Consider the following 14,197-nt stretch of genomic DNA (forward strand, 5'->3'; position numbering starts at 1 on the left):
ATATATATATATATATATATATATATATATATATGTATATTATATATATATATATATAATATATATATATATTATACCACAACACACACAACACATACTATATATAGCATATATATATATATATATATATATATATATTATATATATATATATATATATATATATATTTAGGTTTCACTTTCAAAGAAAACATTTACAATCTATATGCATTCTGTTTCATATTTTTTCATATGAGTGATACTTTTATTGACATATTTAAGATTATGAGAACTAATAAAGCTTCATAACAACCTGATCACAAGCCTAGAATAGTAATAAAATAAAATAAAATAAACCATATATTTAAGTGTATAATCTTGTATATGTATTACATATAAAAATTACAAAAAAAAATATTATTTATGTAATTGTAATATGTAATTACATTTTTTTTTAATAAATATATATATATTGTAATTTGTATAAATATAATTTTAAACAGCAGTTCTGGTTAATTCTTTTCCCTGAAAAGCTAATATAAATATAAATATAAATATAAATATAAATATAAATATAAATATAAATATAAATATAAATATAAATATAAATATAAATATAAATATAAATTAATTTCATATCCATAGATCTATATTTATAGGTCTGAGCACCATTACATTACTTCTTTTCAGTGTCAATTTGGTCAACATTTAAAACCCATAATATCCATACAAATATATATAAATCAGAGAAAGTGCAGATATATTCTGCTATACTGTACTGTAAAAATGTTTTTTTTTTTCATTTTAAACCTCAAACGCTCCTCTGACTGACAGCAGCTTTATGTGAGATCCAATTATGTGGCCGCTCTATAAAGTCCCTCTCAATAATGCTCACCCTTTAAAACAGCTCAAGTGTGAACGTCTTAAATGCTGTCGCCATTAAACATTTGAGTGGCATGTGCTTCATTTCAGCCCAAGTCTGTTCCACACTCTTTTACGGCACCAAAAACGGGCCTTTTCACGTCACTGAGGACTGTAAATCCATAAGCGTGTAAAGCTGCAGCTAATGAGCGCCTGACCTTGCATCATGTTTTATATTGTTTCCTTACAGGTCTCATATCACGAGGAATTAAATTTTTTTGATGCTCTGGGATAAGTATATAGTATGATTGGGAGGAATCAGAAGCAACATAATATTCAGTGTTCTGATTCTACCTGTTTTGCTACTGAATTGCATCAGTTTTATGCTCGTTTTAATACAAATTCTGATGAGAAATGGACTCCCTTAGGGCATCCGGTATTCCCCCTAATAATAATAGTGCTCAATAATAATAGTGCTTAATAATAATACAGTGCTCCTGTAGCTCAAGTGGTAGAGCGTGGCGTTAACAAGCGCAAGGTTGGGGGTTCGATTCCCTGGGAACACATGATAGGTAAAAATTGATAGCCTGAATGCACTGTAAGTCGCTTTGGATAAAAGCGTCTGCTAAATGCATACATTTAATTTAATTTAATTTAATTTAATAGAGGAAAAGACAGTGGAAAAGGTTTTATTACAAGTTAAACCCAAAAAAGACAACAGGGCCTGATGAAATAAAGGGGAATGTGCTGAGGGAATGTTTGATTGTAAAAAAAATATTTTTATATATTATATTATTTAAAAAACTGCTACATGTACTGCATTAAGCTAACTGAGACTTGTTTTAGCATTTGCATATCATTAATCTTTTGTTGATTTTGATTGCTTCCATTGTCCTCATTTGTAAGTCACTTTAGATAAAAGCGTCTGCTAAATGACTAAATGTAATGTTGTACCTCAGGCTTGGAAAGAGAGTACCATTATTCCACTGGCAAAAAAGGCACATGCTAAGGACCTTATAGACTACAGACCAGTGGCTTTAACATCTGTGCTTTGTAAGTGCATGGACAGAGTGGTTTGTCAGCAACTCTTCCAAGCAATGATTGGGAAATTGGATCCCTTGCAGTTTGCTTACAGAGTTGGGTGTGGAGTTGAAGATGCCACCCTCACTCTGATGGATAAGGTTGGAAATTACTTGGATGCGGCAGATTGTTGCGTTAGGATTTTATTTATGGATTTTTCTTCCGCTTTTAATAGTTGGAGGTTGGAGAGGTGCACCAAACCCTTATCTTATGCATTAATAGTTTTTTATGGGACCATTCACAGCACGTATTAGTAAATGGGAAAAAGTCGGAGAACGTGGTTTTAAACACTGGCGTTCCTCAAGGGTGCGTTTTATCACCAATTCTATTTTCCATTTATATAAATGAAATGACCTGTGATACTGACAATTTGATGCTTATAAAATATGCAGATGATATGGCAATGGTGGGACGTGTAAAGGATATTCAGTCATTAGATACTTACCTAAGTTTTGTTAATTTTATTACATTCTGGACAGAGGAGAGTTCTCTGCAGCTTAACATTAGTAAAACTAAAGAGATGTGTAGTGGGGCTAACAACATACGAGCACTCTGTGAACCTTTGTTAGTAAATGGAGAGGAAGTTGAACAGATAGGATCTTTTAAATACTTAGGTACTGAGATTGACTCCCAATTTTCATTTGATTAACATTTAGATAATGTTTTTAAAAAGGCTTATCAACTTCTATGCTTATTGAGAAAACTGAGGAGTTTTAACACTGAAATGGATATTCTGATTGTTGTATATAAATCACTTATTGAATCTGTTCTTACTTTTAATATTGTGTCCTGGTTTAACTCTCTCTCTGTTAAAAGCAAAATAGACTTTTAAGGATTATAAATTTGGCGAGTAAAATAATTGGTGAGAGACATACACCTCTTACCGATCTTTTCACTGTGGCACAAATGTATAACCACTTAATGATCTTAATGATCATTTTAGGAGATCTTAAATTTGCCAAAGGAAAAACAAGAATTGATATATACATATGCATATATACATACACACAGCCCTACATTTTTTTAATGTACTTCTAAATTTGCTCCATGCTAAAAAAAAAAAACAAAACAAAAAAAAACACAATGATGGTTATTTCTAACATCAAATAATGTCCTGTTCGTCTAATGATGGTAACACTTTACTGTAAGGTTCATTGGTTAACATTAGTTAGCTACTTTAGAACTAAGAATGAACAACACTTCTGCAGCTTTTATTAATCTTAGTTAATGTTAATGCCAACATTTACTAATGCATTATTAAAATCAACAGTTGTGCTTGTTAACATTAGTTAATGCACTGTGAACTAACGAACAGTTAACGACTGTATTTTCATTAACTTACATTAACAAAGATGAATAAATACTGTAATAAATGTATTGTTCATTGTTAAGCTAAATTTGCTCCTAAATTGTGCCCCTTGGGGAAAAAAAATAAGTGCCAAGCGCTAGAATAGAATTGAAATTATGTAAATATTAAGTATATACATATATAAATATATCAAGACTTCTCCAAATATGCAAACTTTTGCACTAAAAACCCTAATGAATGCTGTTCAGTGTAGCTATGTGAACACGAATAAGCATAATAAACAGAATGTGAATATGAATGTGTGTTGTTATTCTATTCAAAATGTCAAAATCCACTGACTGATGAGCGTTGATTTTGCATTCCATAAATTAAGAAATTGTCACTGTAACTGAGTTTTATCATAAACAGTGGTCAAATATTGAAGTTTAGCACTGTTCTCTCTGCGTTTGTCTCCTGATCCGTCCTTGACTCTGAGTGTGGAAGGAATCAGTGCACAGGAAGCGTTTGAAGTGTGTGCAGGAAGTGGTCTGTATTTCAGAAGCGTTCTTACAGCTGTGGCAGGTCGCTCCGCCGTAGCCCGTGGCAGAACAGTTGCAGTGAAACGTGCTCCATGACTGCGAGCATCTCCCTCCGTGTTCACAGCGACTCGGGGAGCATCTGATAAAAAAAAAAAAAAAAAAAAAAACAGGACATGGAAAATCATATTTGATGTTTGATCTCAAGGACAATCAGATACAGAGAAGCGCAATCATTCAGCATTACACATGCAGCCTTTGTAGACAGTTTGAAAACCTTGCTGTTGGCTTTATCTGATCCTGGAGCGGGAAACAGTGACTTTTAACAGTGCACTTTTAGTGACATATAGGAGGAATTCTGACAGTATGACAGTCACATTTAAATCACAGGAATATGGAAGCTTATCTACACCATGCTAAATGCAACATTTTTGTCTCACAATTCTGACTTGTTTCTCTCAATTTTGAGTTTACATCTCAAAATTCAGACTTTTATTCTTAGATTGTGAGATAAAAAGTCTAAATCAAATTATGTGCAATAGGACACATTAGACTAACAGGACATTATTTGAAGAAATTACCATCATTGTGTTTTGAAGCATGCAAATCAATATTAAATATGAATTAATCAAACAATGACTTGAATTTGGGTCTGTTTTTCACACAAACCATCACTTCAGAAGAAGTAGATAACAAAAATGTCCTTTACATAACTTGTAAAGCACCCTGATGTTAACCAATCATAATCATAATTAAGTCTCCTTCATTATTATATTCAGAAATCTATATTTAAATAAAGAAGTCTTAAATATAGAAAAGCAATAATTCAGTTTAATTCAGAGAGAAGCTTAAAAATAAGCATAGAATTAGATCAAAACACTCATGCAATGGGTTTGCAAACTGTTAACTAAAAAAAATCTCTTTTTTTTATTGAGTGATGTATTTCTAATTATAACTGTTTTTCACTGTAAGGTCTAAAATATAAAAAGCCTGTTTAATTCAGAGGGAGGGTGAAAAATATGCATGAAAATGTTCACTTAGTCATCATTACACAAGTATAACACAGAAACTGCAAACTATTAATAATTAGAAAAATGGGGGATCATAAAAATTGCATGTTGCTTTTTTACTTAGTACTGCCCTGTAAAGCTATTAATTAAACTATTAAGCTTTACAGTAATTATTAGCTTTTTGCAAATTCTGCAGGGTTTATGTAAACTTATATATGTTTTTGGTGCAAACCCTTGACTATCACGTCTGAAATAATAGTGAAATAACAACACCTGATTTGAGGACTCATTCCTGCACAAACGCTGCAGGACGACACACACGCTGAACTTTAATACTTTGTTTTAGAGGTTTCATCACACCATTAACCTCAAGATTGACTTAGCAAACACTAATAATCATTTATGCCACAATGCCTTGATTTAGAAGCTATAAAGTTTTGCTGAGAGCAAAGCAAGGTTAACCGAGGGACTCAAAGCAGCCGCTTTGACCACAAAACACCTTACAATTTCTCTTTGTAAAGCGAATCCTTTCTAGTCATCACACAATGCCCTTGCCTGAGCCGAAAAACAATTCCCAGCCTCTCCCGACTCTCACGGGATGATTTGCATGCTCGCGTTACCAGCACTCACTTTACAGTTGACATCTTTCACCAGATTTCCATTTGTGGTCACAATGATGGTCTAAGAGGATCCGTTCAAATGCTCTTTTGTGCTTTCGGTGGTCGGGATAGATGCACTTTCCGCTCCGGTTTCACGCTTTGTAGCTTTATAATCGGAACAGGATCGAGTGTGTCTTTCATTCTGTTCAGAACGACACTTCAAACCAAGGGGGAAAAAAATGAAACCACACTTTTTGGTTTGTGTACGCCAACAGCATATTGAGAGCCGCGTCTCTTTGTTGGCTTGGATCCCATCAGAGCTTTTCAGGCCCATCGCAGGGACACAAGTGAACATCAGCGGTCTGCTTCACACAGAGCCGTGGCACAGCCGGACTCCCCTGTTCTCCTGTAATCTGCCATCGCGAGTAATGATCAGACTGACACACACAGAGACGGAGCGAGAAACACGCAGAAAGGATAAACCCAAGCACGACTTGCCAAACAGTTGTGTTTTCTCTGATACATCAATCATAAACAAAAGAAGTAAAGGTCTATAAATGCACTCGTGTTCAAAAGTATGTGTTTTTTTGTCTCTTCTGCTCACCAAAGCTGCATTTATTTGACAAGAAATACAGTAAAAGCTGAAAAATTGTGAAATATTATTACAATTCAAAATAACTGGTTTCAATGTGAATATATTTTAGAATATAATTTATTCCTGTGACACAATGCTGAATTTTCAGCATCATTCCTCCAGTCTTCAGTGTCACATGATCCTTCAGAAATCATTCCAACATGCTGATCAAGAAACAGTGTCTCTTTTTGGTGGAAACCATGCTACACTTTATTTATTTGAAATTGAAATCGACTGTTAACATTATACATGTCTTTACTGACACTTTTGATCAATTCAATGCATCCTCACTAAATAAGAGTTTTAATTTCTTTCTGAATGGTAGTGTAATGTTAGTCAAGGTTTCTTGCGGTGCAAAACACGTTACATGAGCATTTTACTACTTCTCTATGATGCCTAGGAGAGAAACAAGTTCACAAACAAAATGTGTTAGAGCAAGCTATTAAATTTTCATGAAAGATTATGAGGACAAACATTATTTTTAGATTAAAGTGCAGTTATGAATCGTTCACAATAAGACCAGCAATATGTCTGAAAAAAGTAAACAAGGTCAAATTTCGATCCATGATGGCTTTAAATAAACTTGGACAGATGTTTTTTTAAGAAATGAGGTCTCGGCTAATGAATATGAGTTGGCATCTGGGAATATGATATTCCACTAGCATCTCAGCCTGAAGGACACATCTACTGTGAAACTGGAGACGACATGGAAATATGAGAAACAGGAGCAAGATTTCACTGGAAAACAAAAACAAAACAAAACTAGTTGTTTAAGTTAGAAACTTAAAGGTAAACAGTTTTAACTCAAGAAGTCTGCGTTCTGTGTTCCATCTTCTGCGAGAGAGAAAACCAATCACAATCCAGTAATTTGCTTACTGAATTGTGATTGGTTTTCTCATGCAGAAGACAGAAACATGCACGAAATAAGTCCAAACAGAATTCAAATTGCTACTGTGACATCATCACCGTTACAAGTTACATTTTGAATCACAAACATTCTATAAATGTACAACAAAAGGAAGATTTTCAAAAAACGGAATTTTACTATTTCCTGAACAGACAAACCTTCTGTTTATTAAAAAAAAAAAAAAAGTCTTAAATAGTACCAATTTGGCAAAGACAGACTAGAATTATGTACAAAACATAGTTTGAAGGGAGTCAGCGTGTTTTGTTTTGTGTTCAGGGGAAAAGCAGGGGAATTTCAATGCGGCACTCGGCTCGTGAACAATAAAATCAAACATAAAAACTCCTTCAGACAGAAAACCGCCTCTGCTGCAGGACAGGACAGAAAATAAATCTATTCAAGCAAAATGTGTGTGAGGACAGCGAGCTCTGTGAACAAATGAGACAACGGCTCTGAGCAGCAGCTTGAAGGCGTCGAAACGCATGAGTCCCACACTGCCATACTCAACCCTCTACGACGGCAGCCAAAGGTCGTGCGTCGTGACCTTAATCACAGAGAGGTGACAACCAACGGCGGCCCGCAGAGCTGAAGTCACCTCCTGAAAGACAAGTGCAGCAGGTGCGGAGGAAACGACGCAGCCGCTTGATGTGTTTCTTCAGCTACAGGGGAAACCTGACAAGAGCTGGAAAGAGACAGACTCTCAGCTCCAGCCTGGGGGTCAAAGGTCAAGCAGAGGAAATTAGGACAGACAGAAGCAAGGCCAATGATGCACCCTTCAGCTGACCTCATCAGCGGAACACAGCGGGAAGAGAGATGCAACTCCTCAACATTGAAGTTATGCTAATTTAAAGGAAAAGTTTACCTAAAAATTAAAACTTGCTGAACATTTACTCACCCTCAGGCCATCCAAGATCAGGATGAGTTTGTTTCTTCATCAGATTTGTAGATATGTAGCATTGCATCAGTGTCTCAGCAATGGATGCTCTGCAGTGAATGGGTGCCGTCAGAATGAGAGTCCAAACAGCTGATAAAAACATCACAATAATCCACAGCACTCCAGTCCATCAGTTAACATCTGGAGAAGACAAAAGCTGAAACAAATCCAGTATTAAGATGTTTTAGTGTCACTTCTGGCGAAAATACCTGTCCATAATCCATGATAACACTTCCTCCAGTGTAAAAGTCCATCTCCTGTTGTCTCTCACATCAAAGTTCACCCACAAATTTGTTTAGAGCTATTTTGACTTGTTAACAGTGCTTCATCTGTGCAGATTTCTCTCTTGATTCAGACCAGACCACTTTTTAGTGTTATTATGGATTACAGACTCGGTTTGAAGTTAAAGACAGTGGAGTGCTGTGGATTACTTGTGGATTATTGTGATGTTTTTATCAGCAGTTTGGACTCTCATTCTGATGGCACCCATTCACTGCAGAGCATCCATTGCTGAGACACTGATGCAATGCTTCATTTCTCCAAACCTGATGAAGAAACAAACTCATCTACATCTTGGATGGCCTGAGGGCGAGTATATTTTCAGCAAATGTAATGTAGTGCTGCCATGATCAATACAAAGTGCATAAAACATCAAATGAAATTCTAATTCTTGCTTTAGGTGGCTGCTAAAAGCACAATGTTAATTGCACCAGCCAAATAATGCTGACTTTAGTGAACATGGCACAAGACTCATTTGCATACAAAGGAATCATGTTTGTAGTGAAAAGAATGACAAAGACTTAATTAACTGTAAATTTTCATGACGCAGCACTGCTCCGCCGCATTCAGCGCCTGCTTAAACTCAAACAAAACTGATAATTCACACCTGTTGCTCTTTCAAACCACTGAGCGTCTCGACCAGCAATAACAGCCCAGACTCGACCAATGATATGACTTTCTAGTCTATATTATTATTATTATAACTATGATAGTTTCTAAATGTGTTTAGCCTGCAGTGTTTTCAGTCCAAGCTCTTATTATTGCTAATGGCAAGATCTACAGTAGTTAATCGTAAGGACAAGTACACAATATAATAAATTATGATGATTTACAGTACCAGTAGGTCTCAACAGGTGGGCAATGACCCCAAAATTTGATGCAGGTTATTTCTTTCAATGCAAAAAGAGAATTAGTGTAGGACAGGCGGATGATAAGTGGGGCAGCAGAGCAGGAAACCCATGCAGCGCTGCATTTGCTGGAACAATGAGGCAGTTCTGCATTAACACAAAACACAGGATCTGTAGGCATGAGGCTCTTTTACCGCGGTGAGGGGATTTGAATGGATGCGACACAATGGTGTGCATGATAAATAGCAGCACTTCACACTCATTACCTCTTGTTTAGTTTCCTTTTATGGCTATGCGCTTTTTAATGTGACAGAATAAAAACAGGCTTTATATGCTTCTGTTAGAAGACCCTCACATCAATAACCTGATTGGCTCTTTAAAGTGATGGGCGGGACTGGTATAATGATCCTCCGCACAGCAGCTGTATTTCAGTGAGTTGAGGAGGAGTGTGAGTCCAGATTCAGTGAAAGTGTAGACAACGCAGAAACTCCTCTTTATTCTGTCCATTATTCACCTTTACAATAACACTTACTCAGCGCTTTAGTCAAAGAGAGCACTACATCACACAGCGCTCCTCACGTGTCATTGCATAACAAAACAACTTCCTCAGGTCAACCTTCAGCTCGGGACCTTGTTTAACACCAGAAAAATTAAACAGCAGATCCATACGGAAAACTGCAGTATATACTAGTTTCTGAAAATAAAATGAACAACGGAATGCAATGAGATCAGTGTGCACAGTGTTCATACTATATACTGACATTGCCTATTGACATTGGTTAATTTACACTACAAAACATTACAAAGTCAACTTTAGTCGTTCAAACTAACTCACCCAAACGACAGCAGCAGCAGCAGCAGCAGCACTCGTCAGCTCTCTGCTTCCCTTATATTATCTCTGATGTGGGGTTAATAAAGGCACTCAGCTTCGCTCTAGTCCACACTCATTTCGCACAGGGCCAGTGGGTTCACATGGGGCACATGTAAAGCCAATGAGAGCCGCTGCCATCCCATATTTCTTAGTTATGGGCAGCAATGTTATTTGAGCTCAACCTTCAGCCCTTTAGCAGAGGTAATAAGCCTTGCAGTGGAGCTGCTGTTTCTGCATGGAGTGAGAGGAACGTCATCCACGGTCTGCCCTCGCCCCATGCCTGCAGACTCAATAATACTGTGTGTATATATATATATCACATAGTTGAAACATTTCTCATTTTAATTTAGTTTACCAAAATAAAAATGCATAAAAACAATGAATAAAACTAGGAATAAAATTCCACACAATTGTCCACATGGGGGAAAAGAAAACACACTAAAAACAAAAATCTTTTAAAATATAACATTATAATGTGTACACTGAAAAAATGGCCAGAAATGTATAATTACAAAGAAATGGCAAGTAACACATTTAATTAAATGTTTTACATTTGTTGAATTTATTATACAATTACCATTATATATATATATATATACAGTACAGACCAAAAGTTTGGAAACATTACTATTTTTAATGTTTTTGAAAGAAGTTTTCTTCTGCTCATCAAGCCTGCATTTATTTGATCAAAAATACAAAAAAAAATGTAATATTATATATTATGATATATAATAACAATTTAAAATATAAATTTATTATACTTTTTAAATTATCATTTATTTCTGTGATGCAAAGCTGAATTTTTAGGATCATTATCACATGATCCTTTAGAAATCATTCTAATATGATGATTCATTATCAAAGTTGGAAACAGTTCTGCTGCTTAATATTTTTTCAGAACATATGATACTTTTTTAGGATACTTTGATGAATAAAAAGAAAAAAAAAAAAAAAGAAGCTATGTTTTTAAAATATAAATATTTTGTAATAACAATATACACTACTGGTCAGTAATTTGGGGTCAGTAATTTTTTTCTTTCTTTTTTTTTTAATAAAATCAATACTTTTATTCAGCAAGGATGTGTTAAATTGATAAAAAAGTGATAGTAAAGAAGATATATTATTAGAATATTATTATTAGAATTTTTTTTTTTTTTTTTATAAATGCAGTTCTTTTAAACCTTTATTCATCAAATATATTAGACAGCAGAACTGTTTCCAACACTCATAATAAATCAGAATATTAGAATGATTTCTAAATGATCATGTGATAGACTGGATGTTACATGTGACACTGAAGGCTGGAGTAATGATGCTGAAAATTCAGCTGTTGCATCACAGGAAGAAACAAATAAAATATAATTAAAGTATATTCAAATAGAAAACTATTATTTTAAGTTGTAATAATATTTCACAATATTACTGTTTTTTTCTGTATTTTTGATCAAATAAATCCAGGCGTGATGAGCAGAAGAGACTTCTTTCAAAAAACATTAAAAATAGTAATGTTTCCATAATTTTTTTTTTTTTTTAATCAATATATATATATATATATATATATATATATATATATATATATTATATATATATATATATATATACACACACGTTTTTAATTAAAAATAATATTTAATATTTTTCAAATAATTAAAAAAACAGCAATAAAAAAAATTAAAACTAGCTGTCTATCTGGGATATTGTTCATGCCACAAACGATGCAGAATGATCACTAACTCCGTGCTGCAATAGCTTTGCAAACATCACTAAAAAAAAAAAATAAGCCACTTAAGCAAACAAATAAACAGCAATCCCAGAAGTCTTCAGTGTGCTGAACAAGTATGACAGATGGAGAGCGGGACCTTTCAGAATGTAAACGAGAACCCAGAGGCATCACAACTTTCAGAGACAACACATCTACATCTGCATCGAGTGTCAGAGAAGACAATATTCACTTGAGACGTAAGTGTGCGTGCCACGGGTTCCCTTCACTTTCAATAGCTCGGTTCCAGCGGTGCATTTAGCGTCAAACACAGTAGAAAGAAATTGCACTGTCACAAAAAGAGCCTCGTCTTCAGGAGATTTGCTGCAGTGTCAAAGCAAAAGAAATCCATTTCTGCATCAAGCCAAATGATGCAAACATCCCCTGACATGAAACACACAGGTCAACAGCACAGACAACACGTTCACCATGAATCCTGCAGTATACACTAAACACAGCCTACTCTTCATTCAAACAGCACGTCAAACAGTGTCCAATGATAAAAGAGTCAGGGGAGCCAGTTAATACGGCCATTTTGCAATTTTAAACCAGTTTTGTGTAATAAAATCTCATCTTTGGCAGTCTAGAAAGATTGCATAATATGTGTACAGTAAACATACTGTATACTAGTTACAGCCGGGCCAATATTTGGCCATTTTGAGATTATTGGCACTAGTTGTTGTACTTGGCAGAACAGAAGCACAACATAGCGCCAAAATCTACAGACAGCCTTGTCAAATGAAAATAAACAATTATATTCTATAAAATAAGCATTTCAGTAATTTCATCTCATTTCCAAATAGTACAAGCTGTGTCAAATTCATATAGAAATTTCTAAACAATTTTGGCACTGTAGCAAAGCATGTATGTATTCTTCTCTTTTATTCCCTTTTTGTTTTTAATAAATGTATTTTTTTTTAAATATATTTTAAAAAAAATGTTACTTTTATTGTTAATTTTGTTTTTTTTCTGATTATTTTAAAAATGTTTTATGTAAAGCACTTTGAATTTCGACTGTGCATGTATTTAAAATTAAATTTAAAAGGTAATTTAATTGCCATATGCTTTAAAAGAAAATACAACTTCAGTCATTATACTTAAAAAATGATTAATAAAAAAATAAATAAAAAATATTTTTTTTTAAATGCAACATATATTATTATATACAAAGATTGATGCTTGTTAAATAAACATTTGTTACATGTTAAAATAACTACATTGTTTATTTTGTTAAAATGATTAAATTTACCTGTGTAAATAAATTATGAAAGGTTTAAAAAATTAACTTTTGCACAATAAGCTTTTCATGATAATAAAGGTGATTTAAGTGCAAAAATATGAGAAAGGCACATTCACTGTTAAATATCCAATATTGGAAACTGGATATTTAATTGTTCATGCTCATTTACCTATTTTTAAATTTAACACGCATAATGCTACTTAAAAAAATATATATAATGTTGGCTGATGATATAGATATACTGTGCAACCCTAAGTATTGTTAGTGCCACAGAAATTACACACTTCTGCTTTAAATTTTACCTAGTATTTTTTAATTTATACAATTTTTAATATTTTAAAATAAATAAAAAAAATAATATTTTAAAATTATTTGATTTTTTAAATAATTTTAAATTAAATTATTTCATTTAAAAACAACTCTCCTTAACAAGCTGCACAAGCTGAGATATCATTTATGTCATAAACGGTGACGCAAAAAAACATTAAAATAAGCAAATAAACAGAACCTCTAGAAACCCCATACTGAAAAATCTGTCTATTTGAACTAAACTGTGAACAAAAACTGCATTTATAACGAAGCAGAAAGTGATTCATTGTGATTGATCAGATGGATAAATATTTAAACGAGGGCATTTTCCCCCTGAGGCTCATCGTCTGCGTCTTTTAGCGAATAAGTATTCAGCGCCATTTCTCTGGCTAATTAATCTCTGTATTTAGGTAATCAAGCTGAACGCATATATTTAGCGAGGAAAAAAATGGAAAGTGGAAGGTTTTGTGAGTTCACATAAAAGTGTAATTGCTTACCTGTCGACGATCCCACACATGTCCATCTGCAGGTCGCTAAAATTCCCAAACAACATCTGCTGCACTCTGATGAGATCCACTAAAGCAGCGTCCGTCCGGATGAGACGCATGCATCCTTGGAAAACACTGAAGGGGTTTCTGCAGCTGCTGTGTTCTGTGTCCGGACATCCTACGTACAGAAGAGTGGTCAGGACGCGTTTTCACAAATACACACAGAATAACACGTTTAGGCTATGGAAGTGTTATTTTAATATCATTATTATACTAGGATTGCACGGTTTACCTGTATTACGGTAGTATCGCGATACTAAAGCTCCAAAATACTGGCAGTGCCACTGTATTTTTTTGTGTGCTGTCAAATGATTAATCGCGATTCATCCAAAATAAAAGTTTTTGTTTGCATAATATATATGTGTGTGTTCTGTGTATATTTATTATGTAAATATAAATACACATACATACAGAATATATTTTGAAAACATGTATTTACATGTCTATATATTCATATAATTTATATTATAAATAAATATATTCAATATATAAACATAACATTTTCTGAAATATATACAT

General features: G+C 33.9%; 1 protein-coding gene across 1 annotated transcript in view; it reads right to left on the bottom strand.

The window, feature by feature from the left end:
- The window catches only part of cntnap3 (contactin associated protein family member 3), a 113,169-nt gene that overhangs the window by 39,687 nt on the left and 59,285 nt on the right, over nt 1-14,197 (bottom strand). Inside the window, 2 exon segments of the mRNA XM_042765648.1 lie at nt 3,779-3,885; nt 13,628-13,796. Of these exon segments, the coding sequence (XP_042621582.1) occupies nt 3,779-3,885; nt 13,628-13,796 (276 nt within the window).

The sequence above is a fragment of the Cyprinus carpio genome, chromosome A10 (assembly GCF_018340385.1).
Source record: "Cyprinus carpio isolate SPL01 chromosome A10, ASM1834038v1, whole genome shotgun sequence".
Lineage (NCBI taxonomy): Eukaryota > Metazoa > Chordata > Actinopteri > Cypriniformes > Cyprinidae > Cyprinus > Cyprinus carpio.